This window comes from Psammomys obesus, unplaced genomic scaffold, assembly GCF_907164565.1.
Source record: "Psammomys obesus unplaced genomic scaffold, mPsaObe1.curated_primary_1811, whole genome shotgun sequence".
Classification (NCBI taxonomy): Eukaryota; Metazoa; Chordata; class Mammalia; order Rodentia; family Muridae; genus Psammomys; species Psammomys obesus.
In genome coordinates this window covers 864,120-880,376 of record NW_026596287.1, presented here as the reverse complement: position 1 = coordinate 880,376, position 16,257 = coordinate 864,120, and the positions used below count along the sequence as shown (strand labels likewise).

The 16,257-nt window shown below is 40.8% G+C and overlaps 1 protein-coding gene across 1 annotated transcript; it reads left to right on the top strand.

The window, feature by feature from the left end:
- Window positions 1-14,647: 14,647 nt before the first annotated feature.
- LOC129668882 (putative vomeronasal receptor-like protein 4) lies at window positions 14,648-15,550 on the top strand. Its single transcript, XM_055596979.1, has one exon. It carries the CDS (start codon window positions 14,648-14,650, stop codon window positions 15,548-15,550), a length of 903 nt encoding a protein of 300 aa, XP_055452954.1.
- The last annotated feature ends 707 nt before the right edge of the window (window positions 15,551-16,257 follow it).

Sequence of the window (16,257 nt, the reverse complement as noted above, 5' to 3'; positions counted from 1 at the left end):
TAGATAGATAGATAGATAGATAGATAGATAGATAGATAGATAGATAGATAGATAGATAGATAGATATGTGGGTCTGAGGTAAGATCATTCTGCCTTGTGCTTGTTTGACCTTCCCTCTTGTCTCTGAGTACATTTGCTCTGTTGCTGCTGCTGGGACTGATTCCTTTGCTGAGAACAAAACCAGCAGCTCTCTAGGAAACATCCAGGCTTCTGGAGCCAAGTGGGATTAAGAGGCATTTGCCTGTGGACTAATTGCTAATTATGGCCCCTGTGAGAGACAGCTATGGTGAGATAACTCTGACTGATGAGATACCCTTCAAGGACCAACTAAAATACTTGTTTCTCCTTTTCACCAAGATGAATTTTCTGTGCCCTAACGCTCTAACATATCAAATCATTAAGTTAATCCAGGATTTTACAAATAGGTTTTAATTGTTTAGGGCAGGTTCTTTTTTTTTTTTTTCCCACAGTTCCTTTACATCCTTTTACGGAATGGACTCACTTTATTTTGCAAATGACTAAATGGTCTATGTGGCAAAAACTCAAGTAATAGACACTATGGGTATGTTTGGTCTTAAGTATAATACGTGACCATTGAAGAACTTTCAGTAAAAGAATGGCAGGTTTTAAAAGTCACCTTTTGGTGCTGTCATTGGCCATGGTTGGGAGGAGAAAGAAATATTAGAGAGAATTGTGCTAATGCAAAACAAGACTGAATGTGTAAGATTCAAGTTGGTTTTGAGCAGAGTATGGCAAGGAGAGCTTTCAGACAGTGGTGCAAATGCAATAGGAAAGGAGAGGCAACAAAAGGTCTTCATGGTTCTGTGATAGTACTATCACGGCCAATGACAGGTCCTTCAGTCGAAGCTGCTTTTGAGAGCAACCAAACAGTGAAATTCTCTTTCAATACCCTTATACCTAGTCATGTGGGATGAGCCTAGGGAAAGTGTGGCTTGGTAGACAGAAAATGTGGCAGTTCAAACTCAAAATCACCATGCAAGAGCGGGATTCAAGATCAGAGTGTTTTAATGCAGGATGTGATCAGAGAATCTCTATGTATATCAAAATGTGGGAAATTTTTATTTGGGTGGTAATAGTTAAAGACATATGAGGGTCTAGTTGGATTTCCAATAATTTAAGATAGAACTAATACAGTTTACTGAAGACTAGGGTATGAGAGAGTCCTCTTTTGATTAGAAATCCTGGGTAAATGGCTGATAATTCTTCAGATGGATTACATGGTCAGATAAGGAAGGCATATAGAGTTTCAGACATGTTAAACTTTATTTGCATGTTAAGCAGCTTCTGTGGCTTCAATATGGTTTTAGCATCTCTCAGAGGTCAAGGGGTTGAAGTGTGAGGCTCATCGGGCAGGACTGAGGTGGTAGAACCTTACATGGAGTAGAATCAGCTCATCAGCTGACTCCTCAAGAGCACTTAAAGGAGGTGTCTAGGAATGAATCATTCTTATAGTGGTGGGTTATAAGGCAAACCACGCCACACAATGGGCCCTTCCATATGTAGACATATTTTGTTCTCTTTCTGAACTACATTGTGAAACATCCAGGAATCCATCACCAGGATGGTAGTGCTATGATATTTGGATCTTCCTGACATAAGAGTTGTGATCTAAGATGACATTGTCACTAAGTACTTAATCTCAAACATTTTATGGCAACAGAAAATAGATTCCTGAATCATTCAAACAGGCATTTACAGTTGGCAGAAACTTTCCCTTGGATGGATGCTGGACAGATAATACCCACCTTCCACTCTACTATTGCCATCACGTGGCTTTGGAACTCTTTCTCACTTGGGAAAAAAAAAATGGAGGTGACCCCATTATCAGGAAGATAGAGGTAGAGATAAGGAAGAAATGAATGAGAACCATCTAGATTTATGGGCTTCAATGGCCTCAAAGTCAAGGAAGTTCCTCAGCCCTTTCTGTCACTGGAATGAGACAGGGAAAGAGGTGTCCTGGAAGGAGAAAAGATATTCTAAAGAGAGACAGATGTCCCCTACTTTTTACTCTTAGCATATTGATGCAATAATCCAAACATTTGCCCCGGAGTCAGTCCTACCCTTGAGGAAGAGAGAGGCTGAAGCGCTGGCACTGTCAGGGGAGAAACTTGCCTCCCCAGAGAGGCTTCACACAGCTCTCATGAAACATGCACACCGAACTGATTTTCTTTCTCTCTCCATGGTTGAGGGTACTGAATGCTCTTTCATAGGACTCTCTTTCAATTGTCTGCTCACAAACATCTGTAACTCTATTCCCAGGGGATCTGATACCCACTTCAGATCTCCACAGACACTGCATGCATGTGATGCACAGATACTCACACACATAAAGTAAAAATAAAATCCAAAAATCTAACTTTCAAAAAACGGGTGTCAGTTTACACTAGTGTTCAATCAAATCTGAAAGGGCTAAATGATTTTATTTCTTACTACAAAGTAGCCTAGGAAATGAGTACAGTTGATTTGTGCAAGAATGGGAGAGTGACTGACAGAACATATATGTGGCAGCATCTATGGCAGAGGCTCTGGCTTCTTCCTCTTTGCAGAGGCTTTGAGAGTGAAATTTTGAAATTGATACAAATTGGGAAACTCATTGATAAACAGTTGTAGTGTTTCAAGTTAGATGAATCTAGATCTGATAATTTTCTCCTTATATAAAGCAGGCAGAATTCTGGTAGAGTTCTAGACCACTTGAATTTTACAGTTATCAGAAACCATGATCAGCCGATCAATACAAAGTGTTTCTCTGCTTTGAGCTGTTCTTGTCACTATTGTTTCCATGACCACAACAATCGTATCCATGGTGATTAAGTCTCACCACTTCTTCCCTGTCCCCTTGGGACCAAGTCATCACAATTTGACTACAGATTCCATGTCAACTGGAGAGCCCCAGCACAGAGTTCATCAGAATGCTGGGCCTGTCCATTCTCATTTAATGATTTCTCACAGCCACAGTGCAAGACTGTGGACCACTAAGATTATATAGTATACAGAACAACATACTTTATACAAGCAAGCATATTGTGAATCACTAAAAAAAAAAAAAAAAAAAAAAAAAAAAAAAAAAAAAAAAAAAAAAAATAGTCAGCTGGGTGTTTTGATGCATGCCTGTAATCCCAGCGCTTGGGGAAACAGAAGCTTCTCTTTGTTCAAGATCAGCCTGATCTACAAATCAAGTCCAGGACAGCCAGGGCTACACAGGGAAACCTTGTTTTGGAACAGAGAGAGAGAGGAATAAAAAAAATAAATAAATGATTAGCATGTTTGAAAGTTTACTGTCTCTTTTTATAGTAGTAACTAAAATGTGTGTTTAAACCAGATCCAGAATCTTTGAATCTCCGAATCACTCTGAATCTTCTCTGTCCTCCATAAAATTAAAATCTTAAGTTGCTTTTGAGAAGGATTGTACACAGATTATATGAATTCATTGAAATCAAAAGCCTTATGAAGAAATCTGCCAAATATCAAGAGAACAATAAGTTAGTAAAGGTAAAATACATAAATATCTGGGAAATATTCCTCTGTAACTTGAAAAATTCGTATGATCATTTGAAAGATAAATTTGTCTAATCAAGAAACACATGGGGAGGATGATGGAGGGATGCAAAGGGAAAAAGAAGGGAGTAGAGATAAATAACACTAGGGATGTTTGAAAAGGAAAATCTTACTTCATGAGCTTACTTTAGATACATATTACTTATCTGCATATATATATATATAGCTACTATAGATAGAGACCCTACACAGAGGATAATAATCCTCTCAGAAGCTATGGACTAATAAAAACCCTAATGCCTAACAAGAAACACTACTCTTTGAGTTATTGGTCAAGGGTGTCCAAAGACCTCCAACATAATATAGGCTACAGCCATTGTCTTTGGTTACTTCCCACAACTTGAAGTCAACAGCTTTTTGCTGAAGATATCACAAACTTTGCACACAGGGCTGGGAGGAATCAAGCTGGTGTTGACTAGCTCCTCCTTAAGGAGGAGCTTATGGAAGTTTCCCTGAAGACTAGCTCTAAATAGTATTATAAGGTGATGTATAAGCTGGTAAGGGAAAAAAAAAAAAAACAAGCATTAGTTGTATTCAACTATAAAGCATTCAAACTACAATAGCTGGCCTGGCAAGATATCTCTAATGATTCAATATTGGCACATATATCTTAGGGATAGCCAACAGTTGTCTAATTGGATTTCAGAGCTTCTCAATGGGAGAAAACTGATGCCTGGCCTTATCAATAACCCTAGCCAAGATCCCATGGCTTGAAAGGGTGTAGACTGTAGAGGAAACCTACTACTGCCATTTTCTATTTCAAAATAGTTTTCAGCTGTGTTTCAGCCCACAGATAGGTGTAGCTCTTGGCCCCTGTGGTGGTTTGAATAAAAATGACCATATAAGCTCATAGGGAGTGGCATTATTTGAAGGAATTAGGACATGTGGCTTGTTAGAATAGGTCTGGTCTTCTTGAAGGAACTGTGTCACTGAGGGTGAGCTTTTAGGTTTCAAAGGCTCAAGTCAGGCCAATGACACTCTTCCTGATGCCTACTAATCTAGATAATAACTGTCAGCTGCATCTCTAGCATCATTTCTCCCGGTTTCCTCCATGACAGTAATGACTAATAACTGTAAGCCAGCCCCAATTAAATATTTTCCTAATAAGAGTTGTCATGGTCACAGCAATAAAACCCTAAGACACCCCTGTAGTGAATGTTTTGGTTTCTTTAAATACCCAGTTACATTATGTAAATATGTTTTTGTCTTAATCCCAAGTGTGGGATATGGGTGGGTCTCCTTTTAGTTTGTCCACATCTGTTAACTATGATTCCCTTGTGGAGGCTCAGAGAGGGGCACGATCTTTGCCAGCTGCAAATAGCTTAATTCTGAAGACTCTGAGAGGGTATAAATACCTGATCACTGAGAGGAAAAGGAGTCTCAGGAAAAAGAAGGCTGCTGCTGGTTTTCTGGTTAGATTGGAATTGCCACAAAAAAAACTAAGCCTTAAAAAGGTCTATGTCCCTTTCCCTTCTAACATTCCTTATCTCCTACCTATGGGGGGTGTTGGTGGCTGGAAGGCAGGTACAGGCATAAGAAATCCCAATAAAATGGATTTAAAGTACACCTACACACCCCTCATGAAAAAAAAAAAAATCTTCGTTTGCTGCAGACAGAGGCTACTACGGAGATTTACACGTGGTCAAACACCTAGAATAAAAGACAGTGGACTTCTAGCTCCTCTTGATAAGACCACAGTACATCCCCTACACCTAAGGCTCAAAGAACTTTGCAGAAGAGGGGAGAAAGAAGATTGTAAAAGTCAGAGGAGAAGCATACCTGCTGAGCAGTAGTGTCTTCTAAAGAGGACAGCGGTATTACACCCATGAAACTTCAAAAAGATGCTTGTCTGAACAAGACCTGCACAGTGACCACAGCAGGAGATATATCAGCATGGACCTGGGGAATTTTCTCACAAGCACCCACACACACACACTAGGTGAAGAGCTACGGCAATGAAGGAATGGAGGCAAGGAGAGTGGAAACTGTGTAAGGCCAGGGTACACATGTATGAAATTCTCAAAAAAGTAAAAACAACGATGTTTTTTTAAAAAAGGAACATGAAAGTCATAGTGACTGGAGGAGAGCAAGGAATAGAAGACTTAATGGGTTGGGCTGCTCCTGGCAGAACTGTGGGCCCAGACCAGATTCTAGGGGTAAGCTGCTGCAAACTTAAAACATAACTACTCAGGTAAAATTTGGACCCATGTCTTCAGAGTACAGGGCATCAGTAGCCCACTACTTTACATATGGGACCGCCTGGTCATCAAATGCCACTACAGGGTTTGCATGGAATTGGAACGCAACGGTGTCCTCTGAGGACACTTAGATGTACTGGGGACGCCTGCACACACACAGACGCTGCAGTGGGAAGCTGTAGGGGGAAAATGAAGAATGTTTGGAGTTTCACAGTGCTCAAGAACATGGTTCGGAGCTTCCAGCAACATCGGTGCTTCTCCTGGTTCTCAGAAGGCTGCCCTCTGGTTGTCCAGACTTGCAGGACCAGTTCATGGAAAATTCACAAAGTGATATAAAAAGAGCATCAAAGAAAGCACTCCTCCTTTAGGTAGGGGGACCTGTGTACTCAACTCTGGATCAAGCCAAGATCCAGCTACATCACGTCCTTCCGAGATATTACTTGTTGACAGCTGCACATCTCGAGCACTTGTTGCAACTGGGAGGAGGGTGACTCGCTTCGTGCAATGATGTCTACCAAGCGACAGCCAAAAGATGCTTTTCCTGTACATTTCCTTCATTAACTTCACTCACGGACTTTTCTTCACTATGAATGTGGGTGTCTACAAATAGGGTTCCCCTCCATCCTGATACCACCTCAGTAGCTGCCCTTCCAAGGGCAGAAGCTCCTTACCCGGGCTGTTACATCTGTGAGACATCATCGGCTGTCCTGCCTGACCCACAGCTCTCCCCGTCCTGAACTCCCTCACCCATCTGACTTGTCCTCCTCTATCAAGTTCTAGTGCATGTACCACTGGACCACATACCCTTCTGCACAGGGCTCCAGAAATGGGAAAGTCTGGGTATAGAAACTCCAGTCATTGTTTGCTGTCTCATTTCATGCACTTCTATGAACACAATTAAACCCTAATTAATACTAAGGTGATTCCCGAGACAAAGTAATGAAGTAATTGTGGAGGGACGTCTGTACTTCAGGGACAGGTCCTTTCTCTGTGGCAGCATTGCAACTGTGACAACTGAGACACTTTCTGACAGCTGAGGCTCCATAGCCCTAGAAATATAAATGCAGTGCGGGAAGGCTTACCTTCCAGGATGAATGCAGAACCCGACAGCACCACAGCTGCCAAGGTGAGTAGACTTGAGGCTCTCTTGCTGTACACAAGGGCCACATAAACTGCCCCCTGAACAGTGAATGTTAATGTCTTTTTTTAATAAGCCAGGGAGTCAAGAGAGGGTTTGAAAGACTTAAGACCTTCCCTCTGCTGCCTATATCTAAATTTATGTGGCTTAGCCCAGAAATAATGAATGAGACCATTTCCAGCGACTGTCACCCCACTGTTGCTGGGGTATCTCTGTCCGAGTCCAAGATTGCATATCTTTACAGAAATCTGTGTCCTTGTCATAGGTCCTCGTCATATGCTCTTCTGAGTTTCTAGCCAAACTCAATTCATTTAGGCCTTAATTTCCACCTTTGTCATGGTTCTGTTGCCTGAATTAGTGACATACATTTCTTTACCTGACGTTGCAAGGTATCAACGTTGGTATATCACCATGTTTTGAACGTGCCATCTTTCTCTTTTTATTATATTTCTAAGTCCCATGTGCACTGTGTTTTATTTGAAGGCATTATTTGTGTATCCATCCTTAACATCTCCCTAGCTCCATGCAAATTAGTATGCATATGTAATTCGGCTTCACTTGCTACATTCCTGTTTCTTAAGAGCTCTGTTGTCAAGAAGTTTTTCTTTTGAGAATTCTTACTGTTTTACTGAGTTGTTTGTTTAGTATCATTTGAGAGGACCTCCCTCAAATTTATCGCAGTATTGTGTCCAAGGAGCGCTAATCTCATATTTATTTGAGGCTCCAGGGCCTGGGATGGGCTTCTACCTGCCAGGGCAGTGTTATCTGGGTGGTAGATTAGACATGAATCTGACAGTAAAGCTTCTCCTCTAAAACAGTTTGCTGTAGTGCTGCAAAAGCCATTTGGAGATTGGGGGCTACAGCTCAGAGGCAATGTTTGTCTTGAATGTAGGAAGCCTGAGATTAAATCCCCAGGGCTGCCAACAAGAAAAACAAACAAACAATAAAAACAGTTAGGGTACTACTTGTCCCTCCCTTCTCTGACATTCATTTTTATTCTCTGGTACTGAAAAACTAACTTCTTAGATGTCTCAAGTTAAAAATGAATCTGATCCTGATCTGTGGACAGTTTGTAAAATGAGAGAGCTGAAAAATTAGTAATCCCAGGAAAGGTAGGGGGGGAAAAAAGGAAAAGACACAAGAAAATACTTGATTAGTACATAAGGGCATTGAGGTATATGGAAAGACAAAATAATTGATCATTTTATATTGCTTTAAAGAGATGTGCTAGTTACAGCTGCTCACACTCTGATTTAGGGTTGAGCAGGCTTTTCAGCATGTACTGGTGCAACCTTTAGTCTCTCCGAAAAAAACAAAGATTGAAAGGCAGCAATTGGTGTGCTAGAAGCCACCGGGCTGCCTAGTAGCAGGGAAGCAGCTGTGTCCAGAAACCTTCAGGACAGAGAAGTCTGCTGAACTTGGTTAGTAATCAGAAGGTAATAAAGGCAAGGAAGGGCAAAAACAAAAACAAGACGACCTGTCGAATCTCAAACTAAACATACAGAATGCAGGCAAAGTGCAAAATCCTAAGGATAGGTTCAGACATCCCGGTGTCTTTCATTCCTGAGAAACAGTTCCTGGACTTACACACTTTTATAGCTGAGTATTGTGTAACAGTTTCCTCTGGTATGGAAACATTCCACTCTGCAAGGAAGCTCTTTAAGCAAAACAATTATCAACTCAAAAATGGCTTCAGAAAGTCCCTAATACCGCTGAGCTGCACTAGGCCCCTCCCTGCCAGACTAGAACATAAAAGCTGAGCATTCTTCTCAGTCTGACTGAGCAAAGGCTACAAAAAAGACTTTCCATCACAACAAAGAAGACTTCTAAGACCAGACCAACTTCCTGGGAGAAGCAGAAAAGAGCAGAGCTGCCTAGAAGAGGCTTAGAACGAAATCACTTGGAAAGGTCACTCTCCAGCCTGTCGAGCTGCCTGCAGGCTGTGCGGTCTGCTCCAGATTTCCCAGCTTCTGTGCGCTCTCACTCATGCGGGGGTCAGCCTCAGTCACGCAGCTATCTTAAAATCATCCTGTAAGTAACCCTTCTTCCCAGTTAGTCTATCAGACACACTGGGCAAGAAGGCTGAAGATGACACCCCAGGGTTGTAGAGAGATAGTGGGTGACTGATCAGGCAGTAAACTGTCTCTGTCACCTCTACAGTTTCAGAAGCTGCTGGCATGAAATTCCTGCTTACTCAGTTTATAATTTTATTGCCCTGAAACTCTCTGGTGGGGTTGAATACTAGATAGTTATAGTTTCACGATTATGGTTAAATTGTTTAGGATTTAAACAGAGGTTTAAGTTCTAGAAATATGTTTTTAGGTTAATTAATACAAGATATGACAGAGAACGGCTTAGTACAGAACTCTGGACTCACCAAGATAGGATAGATGGTATTTTCTTCAAGGTTGACAAATACAAATAAGCTAAACCTTATGAATGTAACTTTTACGTATGGTTTTCCTGTTTCATGATTGTTCTTACTGTATGTAGTTTATTATTTTAAAAAAGCAGCCTTTTTTAATTTTTTATTTAACTTTTATTAATTACACTTTATTCATTTTGTATCCTCCATAAGCCCCTCCCTCCTCCCCTCCCCGTTCCACCCTCCCCCTCTTTCTGCATGCATGCCCCTCCCCCAAGAGGAGGGGAGGTCCTCCTCCCCTTCTTTCTGATCTTAGTCTATCAGTTCTCATCAGAAGTGGCTGCATTGTCAGGGTTCTAGGTTATCTCCACGAATAGTCCTTGGTTGGAGTATGAGTCTCTGGGAAGTTCCCTGTGTTCAAATTTTCTTGTTCTGTTGCTCTCCTTGTGGAGTTCCTGTCCTCTCCAGTCTTACTATTTCCCACTTCTTACATAATATTCTATTCAGCCTTTTTAATAAGACAGAAAGGGGAAATGTTGGGGCTGATCTGGAGCTACTATGTATGCAAATGTTACTTGCTTGCTTCCCAAGATCCTTACAAGCACGTTCTCAAATATCCAAAATGACGTGGTGTAAGCCTTGCCTTCCAGATTGTTTCTGATTGCCAAATAAAGTTGCCTACAGCCTGGACTGAGTAAGAGAGAGGTAGGTGAAGCCTAGGTTTGCAGGCTTTGGAGATCAGAGAGAGAGCAGGAGGAGGAAAGAGAGGAGGAGGAGCAAGGAGCAGGTTGCCATGGGTTAGTGTGAACTTACAGGTGGCCAGGAGATGCTCATTCTGAGGACTGGCATGATGGAGAGAAGCAGCCCAAATAGAAAACATGCGCAAGTGTTTATGGGGATTTGGGATGGAAACTAGACAATATAGCTCAGAGGTTTAATACCTGTGTAGCCTCAGTGCATTAGGGCTCATTAAAAATCTGACAAGTTTCTGTGTCTTTTATTTTATAATAGCAGATTAAAGAATAACTGCCACCTTAATAATTAAATACTAATTATTAATAATTATCAAATATTAATAACCATTCAACACACTTGCTTTTTGAAAGTTGCGATGTGAAGAATATTACAGTGCTATCTCTTTGTTTCATTGATATGAACTAAAGTACCAGCATTAGAGGCTAATTTTTGACCAGTTAGAATATTATAAGTCTTTTCTTTTTTATTTATTTATTTATTTTTATTAATTACACTTTATTCACTTTGTATCCCCCCCTTAGCCCCTCCCTTAAGTCTTTTCATGAAGAGATTTTTCTGGAATTTATGAAATACGGTGAGTTCAAAAAAATTATAAGAAATGACATAACAGCTCAATTTAAATTTATAGAAAATAAGACAAGAATAATAGATGTATTTTAGTTACCTTTCTATTGCTCTGATAGAACATCATGACCAAAAAAAAAATGTGAAGAAAATGGGTTTATTTTATCTTACAACTTAGGGGAAGTTAATCATTCAGGGAAGTCAGGGGAGGACCTGAAGGCAGGAAACTGGACGGAGAAACTGAAGTAGAGGCCCTGGAGGAGTGTTGTCTATTGGTTTGCTCCCTCGGGGCTTGCTCAGCCTGCTATGTTATAGAACCTAAGACCACCATCCCAGGGACGGCATTACCCACAGTGAATAGGCTCTTCCCAATCCATCATCAATGTAGAAAATGCAACAAAGACTTGCCAACAGGCCAGTCTGGTGGGGGAATTTTCCCAAATGATGTTCCTGCTTCGCAAATAACACTCTAGCTCGTGTCAAGTCGACATAAAACTAGCCAGCACAGCTGCGCAGGTGGACCTATACCCTATAGGAGAGGTAGCTGAGAAAACCAGGGATTGCAAACCATTCCTTCATGGTCTCTGCTTTAGTTTCCACCTCCAGGTTCCTTTTAATTTTCCCCCTATGAGGGACTGTGATGAGGGAGTGGAAGCCAAATACTTTCCTTCCCAAATAGCTTTTCTCAATGTTTTATCACAGCAAACTAAATCAAGGATGTATGTAAAAACCTTATTGAAACCTACTACATAATACCTAATTAGAAAACATAATTCCATTTAGCAAAATAAACATTTTGGGAAAAGCTACCATTTATTATTAATTCAAAAGTGATTTGTCCAGGGCTTAAACATAGAGAAACATAGTAGAAAGGATCTAGGAAGCACTTTAACAACCCAGAAGCAACAAGTTGTTTATTTGGTGTTGTCATTGGATGCTAGTTTGAAGCGATGGAAAAAAATGTCTACTTGCTCGAGACAGGAACCCAAGGGTAGAGCAAAGCATAGACACCACCAAATTATAGCTTGGTAAACCAATATGTTGGAGGATGTTTTGGTGTACTGTGCATTCAAATGCTGGTTTTAGTACCCAATCTGTCTACAGTCCAGATTTTGGCATTGTCATTATTATGAAGTGTCTCCTGTTTTTGTGTATTGTCAACCTTGTTTTCCATTACTTTTTGATTGGTCAAAAAAAAAATTTGCTGAGTGGCCAATACCTGGACTTGCAAGTTAAGGCAGGAATTGTGGAGCCCAATTTCTTGGACTCAGGGACAGAGAGAGGGTCTCAAGTGGGGACTGGGAGTCTCCATTGAAACAAAGATGAAGAAGGAGGTGCCAGAGCAAGACTAAGATGGCAGGTAACAGGCCACATGGCCAGGAAGTAGCCCAGACCAGAATTTGGGGTAGAATAGCTAATTATCTGCCCAGAAATAGGGCCTGAAGCTTTTAATAAATATACTGATCTCCATGTCATTATTAAGAGCAAGAGCAGGAATAAAAAAAAGCCTTGCACTTTATAAATAAATTTTATTTCAGTTACTTAACATGTGTATTAATGGGTAAGGAGTTACTTATGGTACAGAGATGACTCAAAGGCTCACAAAAGCTGAAAACCTAGAATAGTCTATACACCCTGCAAACAGCTCAATAGGTTAGAGGGCCTCCTGTCCAGGTAGCCCAGTTGGTCTGAGCCTGTTCTTAGCAACTTGGCTAGTCCCTGCTTCTTTCAAACAACTGGACTTGTCTGAAAGAGTCTTTCAGTAATCTGTTTACATATTTGTTGCTGATTATTAATATTTATTTTATTAATCTTTTAGTTAAACAGCAATGACTCCTAAACCACCTGTATACCCAAATCACCATACAAAGACTAGGATTTATTTAATTAATCTGGAGCACAATGCTGGACAATAATTACTCCATCCTAAACCTCCAAGCCTGCATAGCTTTCTCCCATTCAGATTTCCCAGTTATACTTGCTTTTTTATTATATCTTAGGTTCAATTCATCTCTCCTGATGTTTCCAGGTTCTATCCTCCCCAATCTCTCTTCTTTTCCCCTCTCACTCGCTTCTTTCTCCTCCCCTCCAGACCAGGATGTCCCACCCTGTTCTTTCCATTGCTCAGCACTGGCTGGTCATTTCATTGGCATTTCATTTCAGAAAACAAATGGAAGCATGCTTACACAAACTTAAGATGGGTCCGGATTGAATGTCTAGATTGAAATCAGTTAGTGGGGTAGAGAAATCAGCATGTGAATGAACAAGGGTAAATTATATGCATTCCACAAGAACATTATACCAACACATATATATATGAAGGGGTGGGAACTAGTGGGTAAGTCAGCTTCAGGGACTTCCTGAAGTTATCATGTTGTTTACATTGGAAGAATAAGCATCCCTACAGAATGGGATGTTTCACACTGCCCCCACAACACATACTGTTGTTTCACCTCCCTTCTTACATCCTGTTTTAAGGAGCTTCCCTTCAAGAAGGAAAGTTTTAATCTTGTAGGAATCTGCTACACAATGGCCATAAAAGTGAAAAGGAAGAAACATCTAAAGTTATTTCTTGGGATCACATTGGGTTTGAAACTCTGCAGTATATAGTTAGCATTTTTCTAGGAAGAAAATGGTCACCTTATTATAGGTCTGAGGTTGTTCAGAGATTCAAGATGACAAGAATAAATTTAGTAAAAAGAGGCATTAATAATACTGGCCAGGAAGAACCAAAGAATTCTCCAAGTTAGGCCGTGGCTATTGTTAGTCTAAGGATTTTAAAGGCAAAACCCACAAAGTTATAATTTTTGAGGAGCCAGGTTAACTCATACTGGGTACACACAAATCTTCTTGTAGTAGGCATCTAACAGGTGTCTCAGCCATGGCAGCAAGCAAGCATTTCCTACAAATAGCAGAACCTAGGAGTCAGCTGTTAATCTTGTCAGCTATTACCTTGTAAACTAGTGAGACAGTAAAATATTACAACAATCAGCAGTTTGAAGAATAGTCCAGGCAAGCGAGAGAAGGACCAACCCACTGCTTTGTCTCTCTCTTACTCTCCTCTCTTGCTCTCTCTACCTTGCTTCTTTCCTGAGAGCCCCTTACCATGTCTCTCTCTCCTTTTCCTCTCTCTCTCTCCACCTCCACCCAATAAATCTCTTTCATATAATCTAAAAAAAAAAAAAAAAAAAGAATAGTCCAAGGGCACTGGGAAGTTGTCCATCTTGGGCAAGTTAGCTACAGGGTACATACAAGATAGGAGCCACTTGCTCATGGTTTAGAAGTTTAAAACAATTTTGTTTTTACAACCTTGAAAAAAGAAGTCTTCTCCAAAAAGAAAAACTTGCCCCAGGGTTACTTTTTCTGTACCCAAGTTCAGTGTGCAATAAGGAAGGTGTGATAACTGGAAGGAGATAACATCTGTTCAAACAATGTGTACAAACTGGGTCACACCTAAAACCATGTCTGTTATTACAGTGTTTTTTTAATTTGCAGGTTAGCCCAAGCTAGCTGCTTTTCTTTAGCACTTGTAACCTGCTATCTTGCTCCTGCCTGCTCAGCAACGAAAACCATATAAAAGAATAAGGAGTGCTTTGGGTAGTGTGCATTCTCTCCTGAGGCAAGTGCTGCCTGGCCATAATAACGTTTTGAGCATCACCATCAGCAGGGGCTGGGGATTTTTCCTTTGCAGCAAAAGCACAAGGCTTTCCAGGACAAAAGAAATTATCCTCTAAACATGGTGTTCACCACCACAATGTCAGTTTTAGCACTAAGGGACACAAAGATTTGTTTTCAAAGGCAAGTAGATACATTAGCATGAGGTTTATGTCTAAAATATCATCATCATCACCCATGTCATTGAAAATAAGAAAATGTAAAAGAATAAAAACAAAGAATACAATCATGTGCCTGCTAGAAAAGAACTATGTACATTTTCACAATTCAGAAACTTTCCATTGAATATAGAAACAGTCCATGGAGATGATGTCAGCTTCACTCATCTGTGTTTCTCAAAATCCACTTCCCTAGTTCTCACCATGAAGTCAAAAGATGATTTGGAGTGACCTCATCCAGCAAATAATCTTCCTTTCGCTTATTGGACTTGGAATTTCAGGAAACTTCCTTATATTTGAGAGACATGTGCACACATTTATCATGGATTCTGAGAAAAAACCTATAGACCTTTTCTTCACTCATCTGGCCTTTACAAATGTAATCATTATTTGTACCTCAGGGGTCAGGTATGTAGCCACAGAACTTCATTTCAAAAATGTTCTAGGTGATGTCGGTTGTAAAACTGTGGTTTATCTTGGAAGGGTGGCCCGGGGCCATTCCATCTGCACCACCTGTCTCCTTAGCATGTTCCAAGCTGTCACCATCAGTCCCAGGACCTCCTTGTGGAGAAAGCTCAAACCACAAGCTGCATGGAAAGTTCTTCCCTTTCTCCTCCTCCTTTGGGTCTTTAATGCTCTCATAAGCTCCAACTTGCTTCATCACATCACAGCAGGCAGCAGCATGAATAGATCTAGAGTTGGGGTGATTGAAGGGTATTGCTACATGCTGCGGTCCAGGTTGACAGTTAAGTGGCTTTTCCTCTCCCTCATGGCTCTTCGTGATGTCATCTTTCAGGGTCTGATGGGCTGGAGCAGTGCTTACATGGCTCTCCACCTCTATAAACATCACAGGCGTGTCCTCTACCTTTACAGTTCCAGGTTTACAAATAGTGCCAGCCCAGAAATCCAAGCTACATGGAGTGTTCTCATTCTTATGACCTGCTTCCTCGTCTATTACTTGGGAGATTTCATCTTCTCCTTCTACATTGGCTCAGTCTTGACCTTTGACTCCATAATAGTAAATGGAAAAATGTTTCTAGGACTTGGCTATGCTGCTCTCAGCCCCTTTGTCCTGCTAATAAAGGATTTCCACCTGGTGTGCTGCTGGCACAGTCAATGAGGGGTCTAGGAAACAGCTTTCTGTAATACTCCCTCCAGTAACTAAAAGTTATAATTTACTAAGACTTTACACAGTGGTTTGTGAACACAGCTCTTTATTGTAGGCATGTTATTGTGTCCTATGTAAAGATTCAAATGCTGATTCTGTGCTTTCCATATCTGGTTGCAATCCTTGTTCTGAAAAATCTCCTGTCTGAACTTTGCGCCACAATTGTTCTCTGATATGTCAATAAAGAGGCTTGACAGCCAATGACTGAACAGGGAAGAGAATAGGGCTGGACTTCCTGCCAGCTAAGGGAGGAGAAGAAAGAGAGGAAGTGGGGATTCAGCCATGAGAAGAGAGATCCAGGAGAGAGTTGCTGGAGCAGAGAAAGCCTTAAAAGCAAGTATCTCAGGATTTCAGCTGGAAGGAAGCCAGATCAGCTTAGAGGGTTAAAACAGATTAATGCTACTCAGTTCTTGTGCCATAAAGCTTGTCAAATAAATATAATAGTCCAGTCTCGATTATTTGGGTGCTTACAGGGTTAAGAGAGAAACTGCAACACAATTTTAAAACAACCACTAACACCTCATGTATTGCTCCACCCCCAACATCCTGCAGAGGCGCTCACTTATTTCTTCTAAACAATTCAGTGTTGACTTCCAAAAATTAAATATCCCCTTACATAACCACAACAGAGCTGAAAGGGTCAGGAAATTAAGTGTTGA